The sequence below is a fragment of the Crocodylus siamensis genome, chromosome 1 (genome assembly GCF_052110815.1).
Source record: "Crocodylus siamensis isolate JL-2025a chromosome 1, ASM5211081v1, whole genome shotgun sequence".
NCBI classification, from domain to species: domain Eukaryota; kingdom Metazoa; phylum Chordata; order Crocodylia; family Crocodylidae; genus Crocodylus; species Crocodylus siamensis.
This window is the reverse complement of record NC_143395.1, coordinates 362,119,002-362,132,827: the sequence shown is the minus strand read 5'-3', so window position 1 is coordinate 362,132,827 and position 13,826 is coordinate 362,119,002. Positions and strand designations below refer to the sequence as shown.

General features: G+C 40.0%; 2 protein-coding genes across 11 annotated transcripts in view; one reads left to right on the top strand and one right to left on the bottom strand.

Moving 5' to 3' along the window:
- ENOX1 (ecto-NOX disulfide-thiol exchanger 1) overlaps window positions 1–13,826 on the top strand; it is a 536,440-nt gene that overhangs the window by 515,683 nt on the left and 6,931 nt on the right. For all 10 annotated transcript variants that reach the window (XM_090025310.1, XM_090025275.1, XM_090025301.1 and 7 more), the window contains 2 exons: window positions 9,409–9,511; window positions 12,857–12,942. In XM_090025310.1, coding sequence (XP_089881436.1) covers window positions 9,409–9,511; window positions 12,857–12,942 — 189 coding nt within the window. The remainder of the gene's footprint in view (window positions 1–9,408; window positions 9,512–12,856; window positions 12,943–13,826) is intronic.
- Window positions 12,809–13,826, bottom strand: part of DNAJC15 (DnaJ heat shock protein family (Hsp40) member C15) — a 103,947-nt gene continuing 102,929 nt past the window's right edge. Inside the window, exons 6-7 of the mRNA XM_090025337.1 lie at window positions 13,339–13,415; window positions 12,809–12,937 (exon numbers count right to left, since the gene is read on the bottom strand). Of these exons, the coding sequence (XP_089881463.1) occupies window positions 13,381–13,415 (35 nt within the window). The 3' untranslated portion in view covers window positions 12,809–12,937; window positions 13,339–13,380. The remainder of the gene's footprint in view (window positions 12,938–13,338; window positions 13,416–13,826) is intronic.

Sequence of the window (13,826 nt, the reverse complement as noted above, 5' to 3'; positions counted from 1 at the left end):
GTCCCCTTTATTACATTTGCCACTTTTGGGTGTAGCCATCTGAGGCTGAGTTTAGAGTGAAATACTTCAACCATTTTGACAACTCATATAGTTACTACTAGGCCAGGGGCAATGTAATCTCTTATAGAGTGCAGGCCTTCACATTGCAGATGTTTTCACGACATAAACACCAGATGATCTTTGCCATTTTTGGTTTGTCCAAAACTAAAAGAATCAGCTTCTTAAATTAAACTGATTTTCAAGATTAGTTGGAAGACTTAACAGGGGCTTAAATTATGCCAGCTGCATTTCAAGGATAATGATGCCATTCAAGTTGTTTCAGTGCAGGATCATCAAACTCATCAGGAGGCTGCTCTTCTACTTCCCCTGACAAAGTTACTGTTGATGCAAAAGAACCAAAAGAAAGTGATTGTCTGCATTTTTTAAAATTAACATAAGTGTTTTGTTATGGCTCGGTAATTCTTCATTGTGATTACATTTCACTTGAGCAGAACTGTAAGTCAGGTCCAGAAAGGGACTTCAGATACCAAGAATTGGAGCATAGGCAGAATTTAGATACTTAAGTCTAAAATTACAGTCTTGAAAGCCCCCACTGCTGGCCAGTGCCTCACATTTTTTTATATTGCAGGTCCTCAAGTTCCTAAAGCTCTGTTCCGCATTTGCCCAGAAGCATCCTGGTTTTGACAGATCTGAGCAATTGGCACTTAGCTCACAACTGAGCCATTCAGGAGCTACAGACTAGCAACTTCTCCCTTTTTCTTTCCCAAGGAGTTTGATCCAGTAATTTTTCTGAAAGCATACATAGCAGATCAGACTCTTCAAAGAGGACTGTGGCAACCACCAAGTCCTTGTAAGAATGAGTAAGAGAAGAAAGTGGTGGTGGTGGGGGGGGGGGGGTTGTCCCATCCTCACCTTCTCTTCCAGAGCATAGTGGTTAAAATAGTCACCCAGCATGTGGGAGACCCAAGTCCAATTCTTTCCTCTAGCTAAGGGGTTCAAACCCTCACCTCCCAGGGGACTGCCTTATCAAAAGCTATTTTGGAGGGTTGGGTCATTCTCCATCCTTCCTGTTGTGAAACACAGTCCTCAAAGCTGCTCCTTCCTCCATTTTTTTTTTAAATGGACATAAAATGGAGACTACTAATGTAATAAATTCAACACTACCATGACTGAAAAATAATACATACTTGCTGGTTTTATACCGCCGTGTTATCAGTTGCCCTCCTCACTTTTTAGAAGTTTTTAGATTGTAATACTCGAACAGTTCACAGCTTCATCCTCCCAGTTCTGATGCTGTCCATTAGAAGAGCAGGTTCATTACGGTGAAACATTTAGGCCTCTTTCCTCACAGAAGTACAGTCTGTGGTTTTGGCCACACTGCTTCCACAGAAGTCCAACTATTCAAAGGAGATCTCTATCACAGTGGGCTGAAGCATGAACTAACACTGACTATGTTGTCTGTATCAGACTCAAGGGTTTTGCAATTACCGTTTTGTTGATATAGTGCAACAAATCACATCACTTCCCTTGTCTCTAATTGCAAATGCCACAATGGTATAGTAACTCTGCTTTTTATTGAAACAGATTCATCTAACCTCAGCAGAGAAGGGAGAAAGACAATAAAACACATTCAGCCACCCACTCTTAACAAAGCAAGGAAGTTTCTGACTCCATATTTCATGAACTCTGCAGGGAGACATTTCTAACACCTGGCATTTTAGTAATACCTAACAATTATGTTTACCATTTCATTCCAAGCAACTGTACAAAATATGTAAGCCCATAGACTGAAGTCACATCTGCCATCACTGAAATAGAGCCATTTTTAATCATGCATTGGTACGGAAATCCTGTTAATTGTATAGAAAGCTATACAGTCTGGCTCCCTTCTATCACAACTCTGTATTCTTCTCAAGAGTTGCTAGAGCTCCCTACCCCAGTATTATGGGATATTTTTGCTTCTGCTTGAAGCATATTAGGACTGTTAGTGCAAAGGTTTGCTAGGTCCCATAGCCCTACAGTGTATCATACTACTACCTTCTAATGGAACAGGCAGTAACGTGTGTGGGGGTAGTGGAGGTAAGCTAAGTGGATGTTCATGAGAGGCATAGGTTTGGCAAGTTGTTATTGCTTTAGTCCAGGTCTTATGAAGGAGGAGGATGCTTCAGGTAGCTCTCAGAAATGCTAAAAGCTTATATTCTGTGAGTGGGGAGGTTGCTTTTGGTTATAGAGTTTTCAAGCCCCCAAAGCTGGTATCTCTAGAAATCCAAATGCTTGATGAAAACTCATTCACCCTCTTACAATATGATACATAAGCGGCTTTATGACTTCTTCTCTTTATTTCTTCAAGGAAGCCTATCGGACCATCTCACAAACCTAGTAGTTCCATTTCTAAAATAGAATTGCTTCCTTTCATTCCCATTCTTTTCCTTTTAATGCATCACTGTGCCTCTGTTCTGAGAGCACAGTATTAGGTCCTGAACCTGTGCAACACTGAGCGCTTCTTACAGCATGCTGAACACCCTCAATCTGAACTGATGTCAGTGGGAGTTGAGAATAGACAGTACCTTAGGAGCAACTGATTCCTGGTTTACATGGTTTGTACAGCTCACAGCCTTCAGTGATAGCAAGTATTCATTTGGCAAAGTCCGACTCATTTATGCAATTTGTTTGCATTCTTCCTTTTGATAGTAGCAGAAGGTCATAAAAGAAAATGAACAAGTATGTGTATATTTTTGTAGTATCATAATGTAAGTCTAATCCTTTGTTTGAAAAAGGTGATGCTTATTGCTGCTCCTTTGCGTAGGGTTCGGAATGCTAGGTTTTGCACAACAGTTTTCTTTTGCTGTTCTATCTCTTTCTTGTGTGGGTCTCCTTCATTCCACCGCACCAAATTATAAAGCATCTAGGGTGACCTTTTCTCACCCCAGGCACTTTGGATATAGTCCTGTTGTCCTTTTCTTATCCAACAGGGATAGTGGTATCCCTTACCCCTCCCCTGTTTTATTTGCAAAAAAAAAATATGCTCAAACTGCCATGTAATAGAAATGCAGCTGAGAACGGGCTTAGCCTGTCAGTTCCCTTTGCTCACCAACAGATAACATATGAGGGGTCCTCTGTGGAACAGCCATCCATCTGTAGAGTTCAGACTACCCTTAACACTCTTCTTACCCATGGGCGTCAACAGTGACTTCCCTCCTCCCTTGAGGCCACAATGCTTGCATGTAGCATACTAACAAATCCAATTAAAATAGTTTCAACAAGTTTAAACTAATATCGTCACCTTAAGGTTGCATGAAGAATAATATTTGGGAATTCATCAATTTACCCCAATCCTTGCATTCAGAGCATAAGAAAATGGTGCTAGCTGACCATGCATATACTTAAAAATAAAAATACAAAGTGACTTTTAAAGTTAGTCATCCCATGCAGTTTTCAGGCTGAACATTGACATGAGATGTATGTTTTCAAGTACAGGGATAATGGGGACCATATAAAAAGAGAGCTTACATTAGACAGACATTTTTACATTATTGCTAGTTGCCTAAACTCAGCAGGTGAACGTTATAATAATAAATGCTTTGCTACAGAAAAATAGACAGCGTCTCTCTGGCAAATGGATTGGAAAAATAGCATGTCAAGAGTTCTATAATACAATTAATCGCTACTCTTGAAAACATTTCTATCATGTGGGATAAATCAAACAGACTAATCTTACATACATAGACATACATTTTAAAGTGTATCATTTTCAAGGTCTTTTCTTTTCTGCTTAATTTCTTTTCTTCTTTGCTGTTGATATACTTTTAATACCAGTTAATTTTTCAAACAGTCATCAGCAGTTGGTTTGTATCAATGAATTTATTTAATATACTTAATATTATTTTCTATATTACTGCAGTCAAGAAAAGAAATTAAAGTATGCCATGGTAGAAGAACTGAACAATAATAGGTTGATTTGAGATAAAAGTGTGCTATTTTTATACATTTTCAAATGATAAATCAGTCTGTAGTAGACACTATTATGAAATGGGCCAGTAGCAAAGCAGTGAGCTATTCCTTCCTAATTGGCTGATTATGGATGAAGAAATTTGGGAGAGGCACAGTGAGTAAGATTGAAACAATGTTCCTGCGGTGGGTGGTGCAACCTATCACTAGTTCAGCTGGCAGCAGCTGTTGTGTTAGAAGCTCTGGCTACATTCAAGTTGGTTGGACTTCTGGAGTTTATTGTCTTGCCTCTTTTTTACATCTCTGAAAGGTACCTATGTCTGACACACTGGGAAGAAACCAAGCTGTTTCCATAAGTACCTGGAGCTGATGTCTTAGGCAAAGATAGACGTCCATGTTCCAGATACACAGCAAAGGTTTGCCCTGCAGTTCTAGGACCATGTAACTTTGCAGTGATCATTTTGTCCATGTCAGGTACCAGACTGGAGTAGACTTTGAAACAGCTCCCTTGCTAAAGTAAAACTAACGATACTTGAGACTTTGCCAAAAGAGCACACTAATAATAATAGAGGTTTTGTAAGTGTCAGAGTATCTTTAGTCAAGTAATTATGAAGAATGGCCATCATAGAATCAGAAAACAAGAGAGAGAACAAGTTAAAAAGCAGAACTGTGTAAATATTTTTATTGTTTGGACCTTGAGCTCCAACTGGGTGTTCACTGAACTTGGCCCTGAACCATTGTAAAATGAAGTTAGAGGAACGACCCCCAAGGACTTCAGCAGGCACTGAATTAGGCCCAAGATGAGCTGGACACCAAGTTTAAATTATTATTGTGGGTGATTATAGAAAGAGATTTAACCAGTCTGCAAATCCAAAGGAGTTGTTTATTATACAAAAGAGGGGAAGTTAACACTGAAAATCAAATTCTCTTCACCATAAAATAACTAGCAATGCACAAGTATAAATAAGTAAAATTTGGCCCATATGTTTAAAGTAACTACATTTTGTAGTCCACATATAAGTACTTTTGCTCAACCAAGAACTGCTGAGTTTAGCCCCATGGTTTTTTCTCCTTCAAAGCATAAATCACCTTTACTTTCTCTGCCTATACCATCTCTCACCCTGCTTCTGATGACCTGAGTGCCTCTTGCTCATGTTTCAGATTTACAGCTTTTCACCTCCTACTCATCCTTCTTTTGAGAAGGCCTCGGGCTGATAAGAAATTGTAGTGTATTGCTTATGCACTGCCAGCACTCTGCAGTTGCTCCTTTAAGTGCCTGCTGTGCCCAACACCTAGTAACTTCCTACTCTGCTTCCTTTCCTCCTGCCACTGCTTGCATAATTGTGCAAAGCAGTTGTTAATTGGACTTCGTGTATATAGCGCCGGTGGCAACACAAGCTCTGAACTCATGTAAATTGTGGTAATTTTTGGGTGCGTCACAAAACATAATATCCTCAGCACCCCTCAGAATCCTGCAAAATCCCACACACTGCAGCAAAGGAAACAAGCATTTTTAAGACACTCAGCAAGCAATAGTTTTCATGCAATTATCAGGCTTTTGGATTATCCAGATAATTGAAGGCATGTTAAAAGTCTCTGGATAATTGAAATTTGCATCCAGATCACGCAACCAGTAGCAGAGTCTTGAAAGCAACAAGCATTACGGTCCCAGTTGTGCCTGTCAAGCGCAGCCCTGAACAAGTGGTAAAGTTGGACCTGCATCACAACAGGAGCCACTCCAGGGTAGCTGAGCAACTGTGCCTATTTTAGGTGGGTGCAGCTCTGTTGGCTGGTGTGTGTGGAAGGGAGTATGGGGGCAAAGTGAGTTGTGGCCCAGTCTCTCCTCACTGCAGGGGAGCGGTTAAGAAACATGTGGGTGCTAGTTCAGAGATCATCTTGTGCTCATGGAAGCATACAGGGTCTGATTTTGCCAAGCCAAGCAGGAGAGAGAAAAGACTTCTCACATTGCACCTACCCTTCCTGTACAAGAACAGAGGATGGCCACATTCTAACTCTGTAAGTGATATGTGGTGTCTAGCAATTGGTTTCAAAGGGCCATGTTGTGCTTTCCTCTAGGATAGTTGGGAAACTCTCCAGTTTTCTTCAAAATCATCCTGTAGTGGGGTATGAAAGCTTCTGTCTTATCCACAGAGATGGGTCCTCCTAACCTGCTGAAATCTCATGGGCTCCAGAGGAATCAACCATTCTCAGAGGACCTCCACGGAAACTGTATGGAGACCCAGAACCTCTTCTGGCCCTCTATATTTCCTTTGGCAGTGCCAGAATCATAGTAGTTCTCTACCCATATCAAAACCAAGAGCCAAAATGCAGGGAGTCCGTAAGAGACAAGGATTCACATGGCAGCCTTATCTTTCATAGTAACCCCGGAGGGAGATTTTCTCCAGAGAGAGACACTCCACTGGCCTTTCCTTCTTTGATCCAGATGCCATAGCCCCAGATGTGAAGAGGTCACCCAAAGCATCATCTGCAGAATCAGACATTCTTTGATTGGCTCAGTGACATCTTTCTAACAAAATTTGGGTGTGGGATTCATAACTTGTCATCACCTATTTGAGGGGAAAAAAATCAAGGTGATAATCTGGTCCTATTTGTATGGAAATTCTGTGACTGGTACTTGTGACAGAATCCTAAAAAATGAGTCCACCCATGCTAAGAAAAGTTCCCCAATGCTTCTTGGTTTCCCTCTTATATTGTCTAACCTTTACTGTATCACTCTAATCATGCCTTCCTGTTCTGTCACACTGGATGTTATTTGTGCATAATGAGTACTCTGGGGACCTAGTCCCTAATGACTTCCAAGCACTGTTTAATCTGGATTCTGCTATCCATGTAGTGCATTTAGTCCTTTCAAGGTCATTTCATTTCTAATGAATATTGCTCTCTCACTTGTTCAGCCACCCTCTGTCCTCTATTGAAGCAGCAGACAGCTGGTTGCAAAAAATTCCCTCTATAATGAAATTTGTTAAAGGAACTGCTTAAGGGCTCAGAGAATATCATTTGCCAAGCAGAGATGGTCTCTTACTAAGAGTTAAAGAACTCTGTTGGAAAATGGAGGTGTTATTAAAATGCAGTGGTTTTCAAATTATGTTCAACGGACCACCAATAATAGACACCAGTGCTCATGTCAGAGGGATGAAATACCCGACAGGTCTCAATCAGTGGCACTTCCTATAAGTTGTAGACTCATCCAGCACTCCTAAATTAACTGCCCAACTACTCTGAGGCCTATTTTTTGTATTTAAGCATAAATGTTATACCTATAAAAACCACACCTTTTCCCCCTGAACACAAATATATTGCACAGGTGTAAATCCTACTGGTATAATTTCTATCAGATATGCACCTAAAGTACAGCATAATTAGCTACTAACATTACAAATTTCAAGATTTGTTTTCTGCAGATATGCTCATTTCCCTTGACTTCCATGGTTAATTCCTACCAAAGCTCTGGTATATTTTACCTACCAGCGTTCTTATTCCTACCAACGTTCTGGTCTTTTACAGTTCTTAGCACTTCTTATTTTTACCACAGCCTGAGTTTTTAAGCCAGGCTTGTTGTACTGGCTGTCAAACTCTTCGGAATGGCTCAATATCTCCCTTTTATCATCTTCCATAGAGCAACTAGTCTTGTACCAAAGAATTGTCTTCAAATCCATTTGCTCTTATTTGCTTAACTGCATGCAATCTCCCTCTTACACTTTCCTTTTCACTGCGGTCCTCAGCACCTCCCAACACCAGTTTTTCCAGGCTTTATACCCCCAAAATCCTTGTAGCCAGGGAAGTTTTGATGTGACTTTCTTTAGTGTCCATTAACACAATTCTAAATTATGCAATGTGTTCTGTACACTCTCAGATCTAGCCATTAAATGAAACTCCATCTGCTCTCTGTTCCCAAGGGTGGTATAGTTACTTTCCCTGCATCACTACTAGACAAAACTTTACAGTCCCACCCATAACTGCTAATCTGGTGTGTTTGGGGACAACACATCTCCATAGTCACTCATTCCTCTCTCCAAATTGACTGTTTTTAGAAGCATTCTAGACAAGATCTCCTGGGTCCCATCCTATATTCTTGTTAATCTTCCTCTCAGCCCAGTAGCTGGTTTGTAAGCCAGGTCTCTTATCACTGATCCTTAAATAAGAGACAGATTATTAGCCATGTTAGTATGAAGTCAGTCATAAGGCAGGGTAGATGCACACCTTTACTGACTAACTAAATAATATAATATAGAGCATAAGCTTCAGTGAACCCAAGTTCACTTCATCAGTTGTTGTGAAAGGGCAGCATAGAGCAGAATATAAAGTGGAGTGAGTAATTAGAAAACAATAGGTAGGAAAGCAGGAAGGAGAGAGAAGGGAGAAATAAGGAGGGGGAATGCTGTGGGAGACATACAAGCAAAGAACTGATAGGAACAAAGGGGTCATCTGGGTAATGAGGTAAGAAACCATAGTCCCTGTTTAAAGCATATTTAACACAGTCCAGTTTGTGGATGATTTCTTGTTTTGAAATTTCCCATTCAAACTGTTTTTAATTTTTTTTTTCTGCCTGAGAACAGTAATCCTGAGGTCAGCAATTGAGTGCCCAGGGTGGTTGATGTGTTCTGTTACAGGCTTTTGCGTTCTTCTATGACTGTCAGATCCATGTTTATTCATTCTTGTACATGCATTAGTAGGAGTGTTGCTAGCAGATCGAGGGAAGTAATTATTCCCCTCTATTCTGCACTGGTAAGGCCACATCTGGAGTACTGTGTCTGGTTTTGCCCCCCCGAAAGGATCTGGACAAGTTGGAGAATCTCACAGAGAGTGTAGTAATAAATTTTCCTCAATTTGGGGGACTATAAAAATGGAAGCTAACCTAAATTTTTTTAAAGAGAGAGAGAAGAACTTTCAAAATCATTTTATCCTGCTGGCAAGCTTTCAGTCGTAAAACAATTGCTAGGATACCAGACGGGTAGGAGTGACTTTTCTTTTTAAAATATGGATTATTCACATCCCCTGAAATCCCCAACAACTACACAGGTCTAATTTTCCTCTTCTCCTGCCACAAAGCCACCTGAGAAAACTAAAAACAGTCCAACAGTAAAACCTGAATGTTTTCCTTAAGATTAAATCTTCATAGGAGTTTGAGGTCCCAATTCTATTTGATAAAAACTGGGCTCTTCTAAACTTCTCTCACAGTAGGTAACTCTCTTCAGTATTATCTAATAATGAATCAGTAGAGTCAAAGTTGGCACCTATGACATACAGGAAATGTCTCTGCTAGAGAAACAGTGCTTCAGAAGACTAATATTCTGCAAACAAATCAGTTATTTATAATTGTCTTGTCTTTAGGTGTAAATTTAAGTAATGATCTTTTTATAGAGTTTAAATGGAACAGACAGGTTTAATTGAAAGGAATGAAATCTACATAAGCATCTGTTTTGTTTTTAAACTTTATAGGAAGTCAATGTATTGACAGTAGCATTGGTCAACCAAGACAGAGAAAAAAATTCTGAGAAGCGAAACCAAGGTCTAAAATCAGAGAAGGAAGCACTGCTAATAGGTAAGACAACTCAGCGCTAGTTCAGCACTGCCTGTGACAACCCAGCTTATGAGAGTAAGCAACCTGAAACTAAGTTTTGTCATCCGTGTATATTTGCTTCTATCTTCACTGTACCAGAAATACTTATTTTTTCACTTGGATGCATAGTGGTTGTAGTAGGAACATTCCTATAATCCTCACTTGCATAATTAAACCTTATTCGGCCAGATATTCCTACTGAATTTAGCATAAGGATTGCTCATATGAGAAAGAGTTGCAGGATCTGCTCTTTTGCTCGTATCATTATTACAGATAGATGCAGAATGTACTTGTACTAAGCAAGGGCTTATAGACTAGAACAACATATGTTATCACCTGCCTGTGACAAAAAAAATACCTGAAAGAGAATGGAAGCAATATTAGTAAACTGTTGACAAAAAAACTGTGTATAATGGATACCTTAAGAAGGTTGCATTTACTATTTCACAATAGGTGCCAGATAGCTGGCATGAGGATATGAAAATAATGTACTTCAAGGAAATAGTTTAAGGGTACGATCTGGTGTTGGAAAGTTAAGGTTCCCTGACATTATTCAACTAAAAATCTCTAGTTGTACAATTCTTCACCTATGACATAGTGGATGAAAACCTGGGTCTCCTGAAGTCATTGCATGGTTTACCATTAAGCTCAGGGGGGGTTGGCTATTCACCTACTGAGAATGCACTCCCTAAAGTACGTGATGAGGTAAAGCTGCCATTGGTATTGCCATTCAGTATTTCACAAGCATTAAACTTCTCAAGAAAAAACCCAAAAGCAGAGTTCCTAATATGTTAGCATCTTTGTAACCCCACTCAGTAATTATAAGCATATGTTCAAGGAAGCTTTTATTTTATTCACATTACTTAAAGATGCCTTAAAAAAGCATGGAAAAGTTATCTGAATTTTTGAACACCCCGACATGGAGGTGTTTGGATTTGACATTTTGGCTTATTTAGTATTAAAATGGTGTCACTAGAAAAATAGGATTATCTTCCTTCCAAGGTTTGGTGGGCTTTAGTTCAGAATCAGCTCTAGGAAGATTGAAAAAGACCTTGATCCAGCAAAGACTTAGAGATGTACTTCATGTTCAGCACAGTGCACTGGAAATCTCTCTGAGTCCCATCATATAAAGTAACTCTTTTTCAGGATCTAGACCAGAGCTGTCCAGATGGCAGCCCACAAAGAAATAGCATGTAGTAGGGAGTATGCTAAGCTGCCTGCACAGTGAGCGGCTTTCAATCTGTGGCCCAAGCTTCATGCAGCCCCTGGGACTGCGGCCCACACAGCTTGGACTCCTGGTTGCCCAGAAGTTGAACAGCCGTGATCTAGACCATGAGCATAATAATGCAAGCATAACTGGAAGTATGAAGGTGGAACAGATGCTCTTTGCAATGCTAATACAAAATTAAAAGATTTCCTGTCTTCTTGTACTGTTGCCAATATTTGGAGAAGTTTTAGTCAAGATGTATCTTGGTTCCTTCACTCTCAACACTAGTAGTGGGATTTACATTATACAAGATATAATAACCTGTTATTCTAATGTATATACACCATAAATCTTGGTTTTTAAATATAAGGAACTTCCCCCTAGGTTTCTTAGTTAAGAAGCCCATCTAAAGTGGGTTAAAATATTGTTCCTGGATCCTTTACTTCAACTTTGAGCAAATAGTTATATATATACTGATGTTATATATACCACTTCCTATTCCATTTGTTTATGGGGAGGAATCAGCTAAAGCTAATGCTTTTAATAGCAATGCTGACATCCAACATCCTGCTTTCTCTATTCATCGCTATTATGCTGACACTTGATTTTCACTATGGGAAAAACTCTAGAATTAGAATCTGACTCCTTCCAAACCCTTTTTTCCCAGACCTCTTCAAATGATCTTGTAAATTACAATGAAGACAGACAGACCTGTCCATTTTTAAGGAAAAAAGTATAAGTAAATAAGAAAGGATTTGAGGGTGTTGGTTGTAGCCACGTTGGTCTAAGGACATAGGCAGACAGGGTTCTTTGGGTAAATGCGATATCTTTTATTAGACCAACTAAATAGTTGGAAAAATTGTTCTTTGCAAGTGTTCAGGTACAAACACCCTTCTTCAGGCACTCCTCCTCTGCCTGAAGAAAGGGTGTTTGTACCAAAAAGCTTGCAAAGAACAATTTTTCCAACTATTTAGTTGGTCTAATAAAAGATATTGCATTTACCCAAAGAACTTTGGCTGCCTCAGGAAGGATTTGTGTTTCTTTCAAACAGCAATTGAGTGTAGTATGGATTAAATGCTTTTCATAACTAGCAACACTGGGCACGTCCCCATGAGTGGGAACGTGCGTTTCCCCAGGGACAAGTAACAGCAGCACAAGGGCTTATAGAATAGAACAGTGTATTGTCATCTGCCTGTGACAAAGAAAATGGCTGAAAGGGAATGGAAGCAATAGTAGCAAACTGTGTGTCACTATTACTTGTCCACAGGGAATGCCCGGGCCATGCATGCTCTGGCATGTGGCATGTTACCCCGGGTGGGGTAGGGGAGGATGGGCCCAGCAACTATGCTGACCCCAGCAGCCTTATCTGGGGTCCTTTGGGAGCTGCAGCCACAGTGGTCCTGCAGCAGGGAGCCTAGCCAGCAGCTGGAACGTGGCATCAGCCAGCCAGGCTATGGTTTCGGGTGGCATGCACTGCTGCCATGTGCACCATCCCGCTTTTTTTAGGCATGGGGTTTTTTGACCCTGGTATCTCCCAAGATCAATCCTCCCCTCCCCCCATGCTGCAAAGTAGCAGTGCAGGGAATACCTGCATGTGCAGTGTGTGTGGTATGTGGCACCCCAGACAGTTCGGCAGTGCTGCATGCTGCACGTCTGCACGTGCCCACAGTGATTATTTGGAAAATTCATGGGAGTCCATTTTGTGACACAGTTTTATGTAACATTTTCACAACAGAACATCCACTGAAGGAGAAAAAACCATAATTTTACCATTGCAATATCCACAATTTTACATTGGTAAATCAAGCATAAAATTGGTAGTTGAAATGCTTCCAGCAAGTCTTTGTTTAGAAATCCCTTTATTCATCAGTTAATAATCTTGGTCACTTACTTGCAAACTGCTGTCATTCCTGAAGATGAGGGATTGTGTTTACCCTGTTATTATGACTGTATTAAAAAAATGTGCTGTTTTCATTAGTTTATTGGGTTGTGTATGAAAAATGAGAATCATAAATCAGGTGGAAAAACACGCAGAGAAACTTATTCAGAATTATTTTATTAAGATGTCTGATATATTGTCTCAGGTAATTTCAAGACTCTATGCATTTGCTTTAATGCAGGTATCATATCCACGTTTCTTCACGTCCATCCTTTTGGAGCCAATATAGAATATCTTTGGTCTTATATGCAGCAGCTGGACTCTAGGGTAAAAAAAGTTTAATCAAAATCTGTTTTCTCTATAGAAATATTGTATTATTCCTCACTTCAGGTTAAACTCTTCATGAGTTTTCATTAGAGAGATAATAGGATGTGGGGCTTGGAGGTTTGCAGCCTTTATTCATTCAGAAATTATATAATGTGTGTTTATATTGAGGTCTTTTGCCGTGTATTATTTTGCTGTATTTCATGGCAAGGAATGCTGTTGTCTTAAATGGCACAGACTGATTACATGAAGCACAATCCTGAATGACTAGGATTCAGGAAATAAAATTAAAGGTAAGTTTCACTGTTGTCACCAAGATGTGGTAGGAGGAGCAGACAGCCCATTTGTTGCACCTGTGTCTTTTGGAGCTCCTTGAACCAAGCACTGTATTCCCCTTACCTTCCTGCTGTCCCTCAGGATAGCTGAGAATTGATGCTTCCATCAGTGGTCCCCCTGCTTGCTTTGAAGTGTGACATCTATGCAGAAAAGGCAGAATGGAGCATAAAGCATTAGCAGAGCTGGAGGCCTGCTATGGGGAGTTAGAGAGTTGACCACAGCAGTGCATAACCTGCAGGAAGGCCAGGGGAACATACTGTAATGCGTTCCATGAAGAACTGTGTGTCTTCCCTCTTTCTTTATAAAGAAAGTTCTCTGTTTGCTTGGTGGGAAAAGATGGGGATACTTGTGTCAATGCAAGGAAAATCGTTAATTGAAAAAAAGCCAACTGAAAACGCATATTCCCATTACCACTACATCTTGTCGGTACAATCAGCATTATGTCTCCTCCTTCATAGCATCTCCCATTGCTTTACAAAAATAAGGAAATAAATACCAGCAATGGCATAATTTGGAAGTAGCCATTATATACTTTAACAGTGATTTGCATA